The following is an 18,689-nucleotide window of genomic DNA, read 5'->3' as shown; positions in this document are numbered from 1 at the left end:
CACTTGGTGACTGTAGGGACAAAGAGGATGAGTCCTCCAGAAGAACCTGGCTAAGGGAGGTGTAGCTTAAAATACAAACTATTGAGCCAACAAAAATGTATAGATGTATGTGTGTGCAATTGTGTGACTTTTTAGTTTATTCTATCAAGAATGGCAGCAGAGAGAATGCAAAACATGTATAAATACATGGTTTTTTACATGTGAATGTAATAAAGATATGGGCCAAACCTAATTTCTTTCTCAAAATTGATCCTCTGTTTGTTTGTACTTGCTCTTTCCTATAGGAATCTGGAAGGGAATACCTATTTGCTACTAGACTCATAAGCTGCAGTGGCAGGGTGTCATCATGGGGATAAGAGGTTTCTTTTTGGGCTTCTTAACTGTGGCCCTCATCCTCCAATTTGCCACTGCTGGCCTTGTCAGGAATGTCATCCGCCATCGCAGAGAGGCTCTGATGCCGAAGAAAACCCAGGAGAACCTCACACTGCCCCATCCTGACCAGCCAGTAGTTTTCAACCATGTCTACAACATCAACGTCCCCTCCACTTCGCTCTGCTCTGTCGACCTTGACTCACCAGGAGGTACTGACCTCAAGCACAAGACCGTCCCGATGGAGATGCAGAACACCGAGCACATGGAACACACGGTGGATGGTGACAATCAGATCGTTTTCACCCATCGCATCAATATCCCCAAGCAGGCATGTGGCTGTGAAAACCAGCTGCCAGACATCAAGGCTATCCTGAGCAGGTTAGAGATGCTGGAGTCAGAGCTGTCTAGTCTGAGGGAGCAGTGCACCAGTGGAGCAGGTTGCTGTGGAGCTCAAGTTACAGGTAAGTCTACATCTGTTACTGTATATGCACTCACTGTAATTAGAAGTGTTATAATGACAGTGTGTTTACTGTACATATAGGCTCTGTCCGCATGTGTACAGGTATTTTAATAAACATCGGCAAAAATGCACAGAAAAAGCTTTTGTCCTTAAAGGTGCACTCAATAATTATTTGAGGTTATTTGATTAAAAAAAAGTAATTCTCTTTTAACTAATCTAATAAAAATCCATATGAGTGGGCAGCAGTTTGTGGAAGCCACCATGTTCCCCAACATATCTATCTACAATCTACTGAAGTGTCCCATCCATCCATCCATCCATCCATCCATCCATCCATCCATCCATCCATCCATTCTCTTTCACATCTCCGTTTCAGAGATGGTCAAAATTGCCCATAGGTGTGAAGGTGTGAAATTCAGTTTCATCCTGACAACTTATGGTTGAGTTAAATATTTAGAGCAGAAGAGTATAAATAAAGTTTGGTACCTGTGCTTTGAGCTTTGAGCTTATATCTCCCTACTAATATAATATTTATTTGGGGAGTGATGAGTAATTATTTCTCTGACTTCAGGTGGATGTTGGGGTGGTAAAGGGGTTAAAGAAGGAGCTTGTGATATGGGGCAGCAGCAGCACTGACTTGTCAGTCATAACTACAATTTTGTTTCCAGGTTGTATATTGTATGGCCATCTGTTCATAACCATTTAGTAACCAAGTTAGTCATCAGACATTGTTACTTTAAACAAATGGCATGTGCATTTAATTTCTTCATTAAATTAAAATGATGTTAATGTTTCTTGTTCAGAAGATGATGTCAGTGTTTCTGCCATGTTTGCTGTGCAGAGGCTTCAATTACTTAGACTTCACATGTAGCTTCTGTTTGTTTCATACTTTTGCAAAAAGTATTATTACAAGACTAACTGAGTAATGCACATTTGCAATAGTTTAAAAAGAAATCCTTCTCCTTTTTGCCATTCCTCAGGTGAAGTGTCTTCAAAGCCCTACTGCAACGGGCGCGGAAACTGGAGTACTGACACCTGTAGTTGCGTATGTGAGCCTGGATGGAAGGGCCCCAACTGCACTGAACCTGAGTGCCCCAGTGACTGCCAGGACCAGGGCCGCTGTGTAGATGGCAAATGTGAATGCTTTGAGGGGTTTGGCGGGGATGACTGCAGCATTGAGCTCTGTCTGCTCGACTGTGGTGACTATGGTCACTGTGTTGATGGGTCCTGCCTCTGCGAAGATGGTTTTATTGGTGAGGACTGTTCTCAGACCAACTGTCTAAACAACTGCCTGGGCCGTGGACGCTGTGTGGATGATGAGTGCATCTGCGACCATCCATGGGCGGGTTTCGACTGTTCTGAACTCATCTGTCCAAACGACTGTTATGATAGAGGACGCTGCATTAATGGTACCTGCTACTGTGAAGAGGGCTACACTGGGGAGGACTGCGGTGAGCTCACTTGTCCAGGCAACTGTAACGACCAAGGGATCTGTGTGAATGGCCAGTGTGTGTGCCACACTGGCTACACTGGCGAGGACTGCTCTAAGCTCACCTGCCCCAAAGACTGCAGCGAGAAAGGTCACTGCTTCAATGGGAAGTGCATCTGTGATCCCGGATTTGAAGGTGAAGATTGTTCAGTCCTCTCATGTCCTGACAACTGCAGCAACAAGGGACAGTGCATTAATGGAGAATGTGTATGCGACCTAGGATATCAAGGTGAAGACTGTAGTGAACTCTCCTGCCCCAACAATTGTCAAGACCATGGCCACTGTGTGAATGGGCAGTGTGTATGCGAGAAAGGTTATGCTGGTGAGGACTGTAGCATCAAGACCTGTCCTAAAGATTGCATGGGGCATGGAGAGTGTGTGGACGGCAAGTGTGTGTGTTTCACCGGCTTTACAGGGGAAGACTGTGGTGAGTTGACCTGCCCCAATAACTGCCTGGACCGTGGTCACTGTGTGAACGGACAGTGTGTATGCGAGAAAGGTTATGCTGGTGAGGACTGTAGCATCAAGACCTGTCCTAAAGACTGCATGGGGCGTGGAGAGTGTGTGGACGGCAAGTGTGTGTGTTTCACCGGCTTTACAGGGAAAGACTGTGGTGAGTTGACCTGCCCCAATAACTGCCTGGACCGTGGTCACTGTGTGAACGGACAGTGCGTTTGTCACAAGGGTTTCACTGGTGAGGACTGCAGTGAGAAGACATGTCCCAAGAACTGCCTAGACAGAGGCTACTGTGTAGATGGCAGCTGTGTGTGCTATGAGGGATTCACTGGTCCAGACTGCTCCATATTAACCTGCCCAGAAGACTGCCACAACCAGGGGCGCTGTGAAAATGGAGTGTGTGTCTGTGATGAAGGATTCATTAGAGAGGACTGCTCAGAGGGTAAGACAGTTTATATATACTTTCTAATAAAATCATTACCTACACGAATAACTTTCTACGCAGGTTTACCCATGTTTGGGGTTAGGAAATGTTTTAGCTATGTCCTCATCTGTTAAAATTCACCAGATCATTGGCAACACAGTCTTTGGGAAGGTGTTGGATTTTGTTTTGATTAAATGATTAACAGGTAGTCCATCTGCATCTAAAGGACAAAGGTCACTCTTTCGAAGATGTCAATGTTCACATTTTGGAAAGAGAAGACAGATAGTTTGAAAGAGGAGTGAAAGAAGCCATCTATGTCCACTGTGAACAACTGTCTTTGAACAGAGGGTGGGGCTTACGACACCAACTGTCTGCCATCTATAATCCAGTTTTGAGATCCCACCTTAATGACCACTCACATCCTGGGCCAATTGACCTCAGTTAATCACATGATAGGGTGGGGCTAGATTTCACAGTGGGTTAACTCAGAACCTTGGCTGATTGTGACCTACACCCGTTTTCACACCTTGGTTCGTGTGATTAGGTAGAGGATCAATAGGGGGTCCATGACCCATTTGGGGACACTCCCATAGGGCTAAAAATCTGGGACTCTCCACCAATTGCCCTTAGAACTGAAGAAGCTTCTTGGATGAAATGTCTCCAAGGAAACTTAAAGGAGTACAGTCTAAGCTCCTTACACAATAGGTAGTTTACTTAAATAAATAAAGACTCCTTATGTAATATTACAGAAACTTTAGCATTAAAATACACTTAAATAAGGTTTTTTAGTCTGTTGGTAGTGTGTGCCACGAGTTCAATTTTATTTATACAGCGCCAAATCACAATAACAGTCACCTCAAGGCACTTTATCTTGTAAGTTACAATAATACATACAGAGAAAAACCCAACAATCATATGACCTCCTCTGAGCAAGCACTTTTGACGACAGTGGGAAGGAAAAACTCCCTTTTAACAGGAAGAAACCTCCAGCAGAACCAGGCTCAGGGGGGCGGCCATCTGCCATGACCGGTTGGGGAGAGAGAAGTAAGACTGGATAAAACAGCAGCTTTAAGTTATGGTGGCTTAAATTGTTTTAATTAATGAGAGGAACCTGTACACCAAAAAAGTTTAAGAGTTGTAAATTTGTTTCACTTCTCGTGTGGGCAAGACCTAAAATATGCATTTTCTACATTTATAATTTTTTATTAGATTGGATTATGTAGTGCTGACTAGGCAAGAAGCTGACACAAGGTAAATATTTATCTTATCTGAATTTATTTTTAGCCAAATATGCCAAATAAGTGAAATGTTAAACTTTTAGCCATTTGACTTGTGACAGTATAAATTCACATGTATCTAAACAATTCTAGACATTTAATTGAATTGGTTAATTTGTAAAAGCTATCACCAGTACCAAAGTAATTTACTGTGACTGGGAGTAACATGCCAGATTTTTTGTTATAGAGGACTGGAGTCTCACTGGTTATCGCACATCTTCCAACTATAGATTGGTGCATTGCTGTTATAATCAACACTTTATCCAGAGATATTCTGAGAATAGCTGAACAGAATCACTTAAGTCAGATTTTAAGTAAATTTTGCCTAATTTTGCCTTCTTTTTATTAAGACACTCTCTCTTCTTTTCTTATCTTATCAAGTAAAAAATAATCTTGTACAGTTGCAGTGAATTATTATTCATTTTAATGGGTTCTATTCATGTTTCTAAGGCAACTTTTGCCCTTAGGACAAAGCCTTGTTATGTTTTAATCACTGTTTTACATTGGCAAGAATGTCATTTTCGATTTGTGGATGATGATTTCTCATTACAACCAACTTACCTATCTTTTCCCAAGCTAATATAAAGTCACATGGAAAAATGTTTAAATGCGGTTTTGGAAGCTGCTGGTTAAAAATCAGCTCTTTAGTGGTGAAGCTTGAATTTGCACAGAGAGAGTAGTTAAAGTTCTAAAGAGCTCTGGTTACACCACAGCTTACATTACCGCAAAATAGGCATCAAGCTTGTATATTTGAATTCAATAATGCTATAAATTAAAATAATGAAATACCATAATAACTCTAACCATTGGATGGAAAAACGGTTTTCTGACATGGACCAAAAAATATTTCTTTTTTTCTCCAAAGCAGTCCTTTTTGCCTGTCTCCAAAACATAGAGGGCTAGTATTTGAATTTTGCAGATTTGGGCAACAAAAAAGGACAAACTTACAAGAACTGTAAGAGTGAAATACACAATACCCTGTGTGAAAAGTAAAAAAGAAAGAGGAGAAAGAGAGGTACGAGGAAAACCTATCAACTGTATGCTGCTGTTGCCTTTTACTTATGTTCATCTGTTTAGGCCAGGCAGTAAATACTTTGGTAAAAACTTCCTAAGTTTCATGTTAGGATTAAACTTAGGAAGTTTTAAAATGTAAACAGTTTAAAAAGTAACAAAAAACAAGCTTTTATTAAGGTGAGGCTGAAAGTCCAAAATCAGGGAAAAACAAAATACATAAAGCCAAAATGGAGCAAATGAGGGAAAATACACAGGCAGATAAACAGTACAACACAACAAAGGACTAAGGCATACAAATGGCTTAAATACACACAGAATTATTGAAAGAAATGGAAAACACCAGGTTATACAGCAGAAAGTAATTAGGGACATCAAGACAAAGGAATCGAAACTAAATACAACAAACACGAGAGAAGAGAATATCAAAATAAAACAGGAAGTAACTAAACTTTGGAACATCTAACACCATGACAAAGACTTAACAACAAGACACAGGGAACACAGGGGAGGCGGGATGACTGAAACTTAGTAAATAACTTAGAAATAATAACAATTCTTTTGGATTACAAAATAGGCATAACTAAAACTGAAAAAACCTCAGAATGGAATTATGGAAATAAAAACAAGAATACAATATTTTGTATATATTCATTTTGTTTTCTTTGTTCTTTTTAAAACTACTTTAAGAACTTGTAGTGCAGTAGAACGTAATTAAGGGTAGCAGATAATGGATATTTACTTTGATTACATTAACACTTTGGAGAAGAAGGCAATAGATAACAGGTATTCATTAGCTAATACCTAGGCATGAATAACTTGAGCTTATTATATAATATTATACTACAGAATATTTTTAACTAACTAGCCAGCTAATTCTCTGATCCCCAGTAACCCAGCTAGGTTTGGGTTTTGTTTCAAATGCTACATAGGTACATTTAAAAAAACTAGAACATGGTGTATCAAATGAAGTGTCACATTATGGTGGTACATTTTTTCCAAATAGGCAAAAATCCCTCCCAAAAAAGTGTACATTACCCAAACCAAACTAAGCTCTAGGTGAAACAGTAGATGGACTGGTTCTTATATTGTGCCTTTTAGCTTACTGGAGTAGTCAAAGCACTCTATACAACATCCTTATTTGCCAATTCATACAACCTTTTTCTACACCTTGCTATCTAAAACTCACCCACATTTATCCTCTGATGTACATACTGGAGAGAAACTTGGGATTGAGTATCTTGCCCAGGGATACATAGGCATGCAGACTAGAGCAGCCAGGGATCCTACCACCTTCCAATTAGTAGATGACCTTTTCTACCTCTGAGCTACAGCCACTCCGCTGTGAGCCACCAGTATCCACGTGGATATAAAAAGGTTAAAGTTATTCGTTCCACAGAGCACTTTACACTGTGTTTGTCACACCCACAAATAGCATGGCAGACAGTGAGGAGCAACATAACAAAAAGACTTTGGAGGTCAACAAGTTTTCAGCGTTGATGCAGATCAGTGATTTTCAATGTTTCTCTGCAGTGTCACCACCTAAAGACCTAACAGTGGTGGAGGTCACCCCAGAGACGGTAGACGTATCCTGGGAAAATGAGATGCGTGTGACAGAATACCTGATCACCTATGTGCCCACGGCCTCTGGGGGCCTAGAGTTGGACATGAGGGTGCCTGGGGACCACAAGAAGGCCACTATTAGGGAGCTCGAGCCTGGAGTGGAATACCTGATCAGTGTCTATGCTGTGCTCAGCAATAAGAGGAGTGTTCCCGTCACTGCTAGGGTGGCAACATGTAAGTGTAAGATTCTAAAATGCATATTTTAGTATAAATGTAGATGAAAAATCGTAAGAGTGTTATCATATTTCCCCTCACAGATCTTCCTGAGCCTGAGGGTCTCAAGTTCAAGTCAGTGCGGGATACTTCTGTGGAGGTGCAGTGGGATCCATTGGACATTGCTTTCGATGGCTGGAACCTCATTTTCAGAAACACGGTTAGTTCTGCTACCTGACCTCATGTGTTCCATGTGGTAGTTAAGCAATTATTTACACTTTCCACCAGAGGAAACCAATCATTAAGAGCCTAATGTGCATATTTGAGGATGGAGTTTAGAATCTTCTTGGAAAATGTTATAGCCACGCCAGAAGACAAAAACACAGCAGTTAAAACTGTTAGCAAGTCCTGAGAGCTCCAGTGACCATAAAGCACAGAGTGAATGTCTCTGTTTAACACTTTATTTTCCTTTTAGAGTGTTTATACAAACATTTCCAAACAGGGCTACTTGGACTTGTTCAATACTATTAAACCAAATTCCCTGTCAACTCTTAAATTCAGTTGCCACCCAGAATGCTTTTATGTATGATCGGACTGGTTTATTTTTCCCTCTTTCGCTTTAGGCGTGATGCCAGGACTAGTCTTTGTAGTGGGTGCTGATTGGTGGGGGGTTTTTGTTGGGGGATTTTTTGTTGGTGCTGGCAGAAAGAGGAAGACGGTGAGATTCTCAACTCCCTGGGCCGACCGGAGACCACCTTTGAGCAGTCGGGCCTGGGTCCAGGCCAGGAGTACGAGGTCAAACTGGAGGTGGTGAAGAACAACAAACGTGGGCCTCCTGCCTCCAAGAATGTCGTCACAAGTGAGTCGCCACATTTATACTGGCTGATTATTCTTTGCTAACTGCAATACTTCTATTGCATAATATATTCAGTTTGCAGATTTTTTTAAAATCTCCGCTGCAGCACACTTGTTTTTCATACAAATCTGGGACACATAAGTATTTTTCATTTTATAACAGGCTCCTCTATGTATTTAAAAAAAGAAAACCATTAACCATACTGCACAAACCCTAACCTCTCTATTAATGGTCTTGCTTTTTAAACATGTGCACGTATAGCATACATTACTTTTAATTAAAAGCATGAAATTGTCATCATGTCATTCATATCATATCAGGATTTTCTGAAGCCAATTGGCATAAAAAGGATTTATCTCAGCTGAAAGATGTTTATGTATTTCAATTTCTAAATACTTTTTGTATTTTAAGCCTGGGCAAATTTTTTAACATTTAGTCCTAAAAATCACAGACAGTGTCATATACAGAAATAGGGATCACAATTGTCATTTATAGTTGTCACAGTTAAATGCAAAACTTTTCAATATACGTTCATTTGTTCCTGGGTTATCTGTCGTTGTAGCCAGAATATACTGGAAATATCCTGACATGTCAGCATCGAGTGGTTAGCTCATTAGATAGCATTACACTGCTGTGGTTCAGTACGGGCAGTAAAATGTGATCTGGATTTTCAGATGTCTGCTTTATTGACTTTATCTAGCTAAAAACCCAAAAGGCTTGTACGACTCTGAGGGGATCAGGCCTGAGGATCATGTAAAATGAGGAAACAGGGTTGTAACTGTGACTTCATCAGCAGGGAAGCCAGCAACCAACAGTGAGGTTTAAGGTGTCCTGACTGGGGGATAGATTAAAATGTTTCAAAGTATTAGCCTAGCCAAAACTTATACCTAAACTCATGGTGTGCGATCAGTTACCCCAGAGAGATTTCTCTTTCAATAAGCAATTTCAACAGGCTGGAGTTTGTCTGCTCCAGCACCAACTTTAATGAATGGCACTTGACATGTTTGTTTATTTACTGCTGGTATGCAAATACAATCATGGCTAATACCATCATCGTTATGACGTATCAAGGTTTTTTTCTGGAGTTTTAGGGTCCTTGAATGTGAATTTTCATTGTACAAATTGATTAATGGAACAAACAGATGGTTTTGTGTGGTTATTTAACTTCAGCTGCTGCAAATGAATTTTACTTCAGACCTGGACGTATCTGGTTTCACTGGGATTTCGCTATTATCACTGTTATCTAACAGTACCGAGTTAAAAAAAATCAAAACAAAAAAACAAAACAAAACAAAACAAAAGCTTCATTGGCAAAAAAATTGTATAGGTGTCGTAGTGCATCTTTCTAGAAGAGCCTAAAGAATTGGGTTGTAAAAATATTAATTACATGTGAGTAACAGGACTAGTGTTATTGGAGTGGCAAACATAAACATCAAAGGTAAATATTGTGTGTCAATACTTTGTTAATAACAGTGTGCAAATGCATGAAAATCAGGTCAGAACTTCCAACCTCCAACAACAGTATTGTCCTTTGGGGCACTTATGTGGACTTCTTGCAAACAAGAGCCTCCTATGGGTTAGCCTATGTGCTTCCTTTTGTGCTACCATGAAGATATGAGCCCAGATAGGCACTTTTTACCTTTAGAGGAAAGTAAAATACTGTAGCTGTTTCTCTATGTTTACACTTTCTGCATAAACACCTTGTTGAAGGGGGGGCAGGTACACCCTGCCAGAGCTGAGATGGGCTCCTGGGGCCTTGAACAGGATAAGTGGTGAAGTAAATAAATGAATGGATAAATACATATGACATTTTTTTCAACTGTTATATTTAAAAAGCTTTTTCTCTCACACACACACACACACACACACACACACACACACACAGTATAAAATGGAATGCATGTTTTATATGTCTTACATGTTCTTAAGCATACATGTGTTAAACACCATCATGGATTATGAGGTCTGGTGTTCTTCTTGTCATTCAGGCTCTCTTAATGTCTCCCATTATGCCAGCTTGCAGGCACATACTCTGGGATTTGCATGCTGAAGAGCTAATTGTATGAAGTGTATCGCTCAGCTCTCCCCTCTCTGTTTCCCCTTCCTACCTAACCCACCATGTGTAGGAGGCACCAGTCAGTCAAGCAGTCAGACTCAGAGGGCAGCTGGCCTCCCGGAAGAATAGTACCATGACACTCAAACGACACTTTCACAGTCTCCTTAGAAGACAAATCAGTATTAAGCTCAAATGCAGATTTTTCATTTTATCAGCCCCACACAGCGGCTTGACTTTCCTAAACTTGCTTACTTGTGACAAATCAATTTGAGCAGCAGTGAAAAGGCACCCTTCATGGAGCTGGGAATTGATAGTTTGAATAACCTTTTAATGCAAACAAGCTGACACATTTTCAGCACCTGCATTACTGAAATGATGATATTCAAGCCCCTCAACTTCCTCTTTTCAAGGTCTGTGGTCAGCAAGATATGAATAGAGCAAGATATGACCGTCATGAAAAATGTCTTTTTCTGCTCATACACAAATTCTTGCTGAACACAAATGCTGTTTTTACATTTTAACTTGGGAAAATGTCAAGTGATTCAAGTTAGGACATTGTCCAAGTTGTTCTTACCTCATATGTGGCACACAGCAACTGAGTTTTGCTAATGACATTGTTACCTCTTCTTCAGTGATCGATGGCCCGAGCCAGGTGAATGTTCGTGATGTGACTGACACCACTGCGCTGGTGACCTGGTTCCAGCCTGTGGCTGAGGTCGATGGGGTCACCATCTCCTACGGGCCCAGCTTGAACTCCGCTGATCGCACTTTGGTGGAGCTGACCTCTGCTGACACCCAGTACCACCTGGGAAACCTCACCCCTGACACAGAGTACGAGGTGTCTCTGACAGCGCGGAGGGGAGAAGGGACCAGCATTCCTATCTATGAGTCCTTCCTTACAGGTAACATTGTAACAACTGTGTGCGTGCTGTCTGTAGGAGAATATTTAAAATCCTTAAAATGTTGTGATATGAAATGCTCTCTAGAAGAGAAACAGTCAGGCTTTATCTTTACATTGAGCTTTAATGAGCTGCTATGCTATTTTTTTGGGTTACTGGGCGGCACATTCTTGACTCACGGTTATATGGTTATGAGGTTACGAGGTAAGACATCACACATCACACCATCAGTGATGGTGTGATGTGGATGTGTGTGTTCCTCAAAGAAACAAATATCCTCCCAAGTGAAGAATCATTATTTGGTTTGATGCCTCTACCCCTCCAGGTAGACTTCAGTATTGAATACTCTGTGTGCGCCTACAACACAAAATAATTCTTGTTCATGAATTAGTACTGCAACTCTTCATTTTGTCAGAAAGAATGTTTACCAAAAATAACATGGAGGGAGCTTCGTATTGTTTTAGACATGCAGTTTTAAAGAATTACAACTGCCCATTGCATTAAACATTATTATTAACACCTTTACCAGAAATAACTTCCTTTTAGTGTTTTCCACTCTCTGACATCACTTCCTGAAAAATCTGACCATTTTTCCATGTGGAATCCCTTATTTTTTATGAAGTATTTGTTTTTTATTTTGCATGAGCTGCCCATTTCAAATCCCCCAGAACATTTCCTTACATCATAACCAAAGAGATCAGCAGGCCGCTGCTGCTGAAGCCACTCTTCCAGTTTTGGTGGTTACAGATCCTGATGCTCCTATTACAACTGGGATCACTTTGGACTTTACCTTCCACATCTGCTCCAGTTGTTCCCTCAGGCCCTGGTACTTCTTTATTTTTTCATCCTCCTTCTTCCTGATGTTGCTCCCTGCTTGGATTCCCACATTCATCACAACTGCAGTCTTCTGCCCCTTGTCAACCCACTACTATGTCTTTCTGGAATTTAAAGTCCCACGGGACCTTATCCCAGGTGCTTGAGAACAACAGGACTTAGGAAATTTTAACCCATATGTAACACAGATGTTTTTGTACACTATCCCAGCCACTTGGTTGTGCCTCTCAGTATATGTATACACTGTCCCAGCTTGTATCTTATGTCTTGCTACTATGTGCTGGAAAGTCTCTGGGGCACTTTTGTACAGCCCGCAACTTGGACTGTGTTGGCTGTGGTAGACTCCTGCCTGCATCTGGTGCCTAGAGCTTGTGCTTGTGGTGGCATGACCAGAGCTTCTGAGCTGTTCTTTAAGCTAGCCTTTTCTAGGCACTGGTAGGACTTCTTGATGTCAGCCACTTCCACCTTCTGTCAGTGGGTATCTGATGACCAGCAGGGCATATGTACTGATAGCTCAGATCTTATTACTACCACTGAGTAAGGTAAGGCACTTACTTCTCAGTATGGAAGTATTTGGCTGCGAGTGGCCTTCTTGCATTTTAATCACGATTCTTGTTAGCATGAATCGTGATACTTGTAGATCGAGGTACTTGTAGATGCATGTTATGTCCACTACTGGCAAGTTCACCACTTCAGTTCGAATTATCTTCCCTCTCTTTGCGACCATACAGCCATGCTTATACAGCTGAATGACATCCAGATATCATCAATATAGATCCAAGAGAGTTGGTTCAGTGAGTTGATGTCTCACTCACTCCTGGCATACAGCTTGACGTCATCTATGATAAGGAGGTGGTGGATGGTCATTCCACTCCTTAGCAGGCTGAGGCCTTTGCAAAACAGCAGTGGTGACAGTGTATCACCTTTGGATATTCCACACTTCATAATGCCTCTGATTTAGTCTCCAATGTTGTCTTTCACAGTTCCATTGAGTTCCCGATGTTACCACTGCACTATTAGAATTGTACAGTATACAACACTCTAGTATCAATGTGAGTCTTTCTTGCAGTCGATCCATCCATGGATGAATCATTTCATTCAAAACAGTAAAGGCTGATTTCAAATGATCAGTATCTATCGTACGTTGGTCCCTGTCCAGACTTTAAGTTTAAAGATGAGCATACCTGCTAGATATGTAGAGAAGAGATCTTTGCACCCTGATTGTGAATATGTGGAAGTTTTTTTTCTTTTTTTTGGAATGTATAAATGTTAAAAAGGAACAAAAAATTGTTATTCTGACACATTAGGGTTATCATTGATGATGATTTAGACCTCAGAGAGTTAATGCATGAAATGTCTGCTATTATCCATTATATATTACTGCTATTTTATAATATGATGATAAAATAATTATATGTGTGGCTATATTCCACCAGTACTGACATGAACCTAAAAATGTCCAAAAAAAAGATAATCATTTATGCAATAGGACCAGGACCAAGAATGTGGAATACACTGCTACTCCTAACAAGTCTTATAGTACATGTGGTGCACAACATATCCTTTTTCTTAATGGATGAAATAGAGAATTCTGCTCACCTAGCCTAATGGATCTGACCAGCAGCTATATTTATAATGTGCCCATTGCAATCCACAATAATAGTTTATTACTGTAAAAATAATTACCGTATCATAAAGCCATAATTCAACAAAAATGTCTTCAAGGCACTTTACCTTTAAATATTAGCGAGAAAGCCCCAACAATCACTTGAGGTTTTGGTGTTTTCCTTTATTCATAAATGAGAAATCCATTTACGTTTGGGTCAGGGTAAGGTTACATCTATCTAAAGTATATTTCTGCATTGTAGACCTGGACGCCCCCAGAGACCTGCAGACAGTGGAGCTGACAGACGAGAGCATTACTCTTGAGTGGAAGAACAGCCGTGCTCAGGTCGACAACTACCGCATCAAGTATGGACCTCTGTCTGGTGGAGAGCACGAAGAGCTGCTGTTTCCCTCGGCACCTAAGGACTCCACTCAGGCCAAAATCACCGGTTCTGTATCACAAACAAACATCTATCCAAATAACATACTGCTGTTCAAAAAATAAATCTATATTAGCTATATTATATTAGCTATCTATGTAGCTTATAACGGCTTAACAAAGCACAGTTACCTGGAAAATAGTAGCATGACAGATTTTTTGGACTTTCTTTAAATTTTGATCTGCTTATTATTAATGTGCAAAATGTTAGGAAATTATTCATTAACTATTTTATTGGTATGGATACAGCAATAGTTATAATGATTAACTATATATAAGCCTACCTACCTTGTTCTTCCTCATTCATTATGCCCATAAACTGTATATGCATGACCACTGGTTTGTCAACTTGGATTTTCAAGTTTTTAGCATTGTGGCCTGTACCATGTTGGCATTGTGAACCAAAGGTAGCAATATATGGGTGGGAAGGTTGAGTGATAAGTTAGCAGCTAGTGCTAGCAAACTTGGTTAGCAAACTGCATCGATAAGGGTAGTGCATTTAGGACAGGATGTGATTCAGATCCAGCTCAATGACTCTACTTACATGAGGTGGAAGCTAGCAGAAAGCTGGTGTTCTAGTCACCATGTTATTCAACTAATTTATATGCATTTGTTTCATTTCAGCTTAGTGTGGGATTCTCTGCTGTGTTTTGCACGTAACACCTCTTTCTGCACACAGAGCAGAAAAGACATGTGAACATTACACAAATACAAGCCTCCCAACAAGTGTTAATCTAAATTTGAAACCAGTAATAGAAGTCAGCCCAACATATCAGGTCTGTTTTATAACATACACAACTACAGAGAGGCCAGCAGGGAAATGTGCCGTCATATGCTCAGTTAAAGCATGATTCAAAGACAAGCATCCTACACTTTAGTTTAAAAAAACAAAACACAAGGGAATTTGGACAGGTCCTGACAGCTGAGTAGATGACATTTGCAGAAAAGTAAAGAGTTTATAATTTAACACAATGATAGTGATTTATTAGCCATTATTGCAGATTTGATATAGTAGTTAATTACAGCTGAAAGGATAGATTATAGAGCTGTCCTGAAAATGACTTATAAAGGATCATTTTGCTATCCATTAACAAAGCTTTGATACCCTTTGTCTGACTTTAAATTGGTTATTTTTCTCAGAAACTATCAAGCTTAAAGCTCTCAGTACCTTAGTGCTATCATACACTCAGTGGGCACTTTTTTCCATACACCTCAGCAGGAACATGCATTTACACATATACACATGCCCACAACTAGCTGCTGAAGTTGAAACTGAGCATCTGAATGGGGAAGAAAGGTGATTGAAGAGACTTGGTGCTGTATGGGCTGATCTGAGTATTTCAGAAACAGCTGATCTGCTGGGATTTTCCCACAAAACGATCTTTAGGTGTGTGGGCCACTGAGTCATAGCCCCCCTGGGTGGAAATGCCTTGTTGATGCCAGGGGTCAGAAAAAAATGACCCACACAGCTTTGAGCTGAAAAAAGTTACCCAAATAAACCTGCTCATCCTCTAAGCATGAAAATAAATCCATACCACATTGTATCAGTGGGTCAAGCTAGTGGTGATGTGTGGTTTCTTAGCACAATTTGGGTCTCTTAGTACCAGTTGAGCCATAAAATACTTGTGTGTGACCAATAGTGGCTATGTCTTACATCGCAAAGCAGGTTTTCTATCGGTTAGAAGATGAGTGGATTGATCCCTAACTTCTCCAGTCAACATGCTGAATATCCATTTATTCTTCTGTTTGCATCCATCAGACTGTGAGAGTGTGTGCAAATATTAGAAAGATAAAAGTACTGTGAAAGTGTGTGTGTGACAGAGGGACTAAGTCTTACAGTAGAAAGTGTTGTAAGACTTTAGCTGTGTAAAAAATGTCCTATATATTCATTCATTTATGACCATAGAGTTCCCATCTTCTCACATTTTATTTGTGTTATCCTGCTGCCAGCAGGATAACACAAATAAAACAAACTTGTTTCTTGAACATGACAATAAGGTCACTTCACTCAAACAGGCTCCATCGTCACTAAATGTCAGTTCAATAGAGCTGGGATGTGGCGGAATGGGAACTCCTTATCATAGATGTGCAGCCAACAACTAGGTGATGATATCATGAAAGTATTTTTCCAAAATCTCTGAAGAATCTTACCAGCACTTTGTTAAATCTGTGCCATGAAGAATTAAGGCACTTCTGAAGGCCAGCTGTGTATAGAAAAGGGTACCTGTGAGTGTATAACATTCCCCAGGTCACAAGTGACCCATTTAAGGTTAGCAGTAGGGTTTGGGTCCACCCCATTTCCTAAAATGTTCACCTATTTGAAAGAGCCAAATTAAAAAAAACAAACATTTGAACATAAAATCTGTAACTCTGTAATGAAATTTCATACAAAATCACTGTATGAAATTTCATTCTATTTTCTTAAAATTACATGTATAATTTGAAGTGAGTACAAAACCTAATCCTTATTCCTAAACCCTGCTGAGAGAGGGAAATGAGCCATTAACAAAGCCATGACTTACAGCAATTGTTCCTTAGTTATGGAGAAGGCATCATGGACTTTTCCACAACCCATTAACCCAGATGATATCTTTAATGTCTTATATAACTTTCCACATCAAGAGAATAAGTAAATCTTTGTTAACCTGTACTAAAGGTTTTGTCTAATCAGGGATTTTGTAGTTACTTCTTGCCAGTTGTTTCACAGGGTACATACTCAGCTGTTTTCAGGGTTTGTTTTGCTGCTTTGTGATCATGTTGGCTCATTAGTATTGTGCATCCAAGTGGCACAGCTGAAAGGCCCCTGTGGAAAACTAAATGATACAGTGTGAAGTGTTTATTTTCCAAATTCATGGGACAAGCGTTTGTGAGACTCTGTGTTAAATGGCTAGAGTTATTTTCAGCCTGCTCATTTTCCAAGACAGGTTGTCTTTGTTTTGTTTCGTGAAATGTTTGCTTGTCTACAAAAGACCCACTTTATTAGAAAATCACCCAGGAGGGGCTTGGCATTGAGACATTAATTGGAAAACATTGCCGCTTGTTTCGCTGGGAGACTTTGCTCAGACAAGAATAGGAGGCATGTTTTTCATCTCTCTGCATTGCTGACATTAAAAGCTATGCTTTGAGGCGGATGTGTTTTGTTTTTATTGTTTGTTTGTTTCTACACTGTGATTTCAGCACAGTAGGATTAGAAACCATGAGAAAAAAAGACCCCAAAAACAAGCTCGTAGTGTCTTTGTCTGGCCACATTCTTTGTCCTTGGGAGGCCCGGCTCATGAAAATAAAGCACTGTGTCCTTTCAGCTGACGCCCCCCTCTGCTCCACACACACCTCAGCACTTCTTTCACACACTTATTATCTGTAATTGCCTTCACGCTCGTGATTTTATTGATAATGAGTTTCCTGGGCATTAGGTGTAATTTCATGCTGTAAGGCTCTGTGTGCGATGACCTCTGTGGGAGTTAATAAAGGCGATCAGGCCCAGAGAGGGCTTAATTGTAGAGACTAAAGGGCCTCTGGAGCCTGCTGTATCATAGCAAGTAGTGTTTCTGCTCTGCAACAAGGGCCCTATAGATCCATCAATGCAAATATAACACTGATGTTCCGCAGTGAGCGCAGGCTTACCATGAAATGCAATTAGGCTGCAATCTATTGTGCAATAAAGCCACAAGAGAGCGTTTTTTTGTGCATTTGCCATAGGCATTGGAGCCATTAGCTGAAACAGCTGGCCACTTGACTACAGAGGCTCCCCGTCGTTCATTTGTTGACACCTCAGTGGATGTGAACAAGCGAAACATGACATAGCTTTTTATTTCCGTATCAGTGTTTTAATGTTACCCTGTTCTGTAGGCCTGAGACCCGGCACAGAGTACGGGATGGGTGTGACGGCAGTGAAAGATGAGAGGGAGAGTCTGCCCACGACGGCCAACGCTGTGACCGGTGAGATGCTGACACTGACACACTGTTTTTAATAATCACGTTCTATATGTAACGCTTTTTGTTTTACATTCAGAGACTAGATATCCTTTTGTAATTCCTGTTACACTGATAGAATTTATATGCAAATTCTACAAATTGATATTAAAAAAACATTCATTTTTTGAACAAAGCTCAAGTTTTGGTTTGAAGGATGTAGTTTACTGTAGTGAGAGAAGTTAGGTGGCACCCACCACTCCTCAGTATTCAGATGAATGTTTTTGGCTTTATTCCCTCACGGCTGAATCTTCTGCTTTATTGCAAAATCTGCCATATCGTTATGAGACAGTCACATCTTATTATGCATGCTAATGTAGACAGGAGGTGCGTCCATTATTAAACTCTTTAGAACTGCTGAATTTTCAACAGACTTTGATCTGATTAATATCAAATTGATTGATATTAATTTGGTATTCATTTGATCCTATAGACAGAATATTAGAACAGGTTTTAAAGCCAGGTGGCCCACTGGGCCTAAGTTGGTCTATAGCTGTTACATTTACTAATCAAGAGAGGTTAAATCATTTGTCTTCCTAGAATTCTGTCTCATGCTGGCATATCTATAAATTTCTTTTTTTTCTTAATGCTACAGTTAGCAGTTAATGTTATAATGGATAGATAGTCTTCCAACTTTTATTATGGGCATCCTACAGTATATTTAGCATAACAATAGTTTGGAGACTAAATAATCAGTGTTTCTTGACTACAATTGTGCACCAAACTTTATTCCTTCAGAATCTATTACCTCTAGATAATTCTG

At 40.2% G+C, this 18,689-nt stretch overlaps 1 protein-coding gene across 3 annotated transcripts in view; it reads left to right on the top strand.

Moving 5' to 3' along the window:
* tncb (tenascin Cb) overlaps positions 1 to 18,689 on the top strand; it is a 57,399-nt gene that overhangs the window by 14,317 nt on the left and 24,393 nt on the right. For all 3 annotated transcript variants that reach the window (XM_013266667.3, XM_019365718.2, XM_013266668.3), the window contains exons 2-9: positions 285 to 833; positions 1,813 to 3,219; positions 7,023 to 7,286; positions 7,370 to 7,485; positions 7,971 to 8,124; positions 10,810 to 11,079; positions 13,779 to 13,964; positions 17,804 to 17,893. In XM_013266667.3, the coding sequence (XP_013122121.1) occupies positions 347 to 833; positions 1,813 to 3,219; positions 7,023 to 7,286; positions 7,370 to 7,485; positions 7,971 to 8,124; positions 10,810 to 11,079; positions 13,779 to 13,964; positions 17,804 to 17,893 (2,974 nt within the window). In that variant the 5' untranslated portion in view covers positions 285 to 346. The remainder of the gene's footprint in view (positions 1 to 284; positions 834 to 1,812; positions 3,220 to 7,022; positions 7,287 to 7,369; positions 7,486 to 7,970; positions 8,125 to 10,809; positions 11,080 to 13,778; positions 13,965 to 17,803; positions 17,894 to 18,689) is intronic.

Source organism: Oreochromis niloticus, linkage group LG12 (genome assembly GCF_001858045.2).
Source record: "Oreochromis niloticus isolate F11D_XX linkage group LG12, O_niloticus_UMD_NMBU, whole genome shotgun sequence".
In the NCBI taxonomy this organism is placed as follows: Eukaryota; Metazoa; Chordata; class Actinopteri; order Cichliformes; family Cichlidae; genus Oreochromis; species Oreochromis niloticus.
The sequence above is the reverse complement of the archived record's forward strand: the minus strand, read 5'-3'. Positions and strand labels throughout refer to the sequence as shown.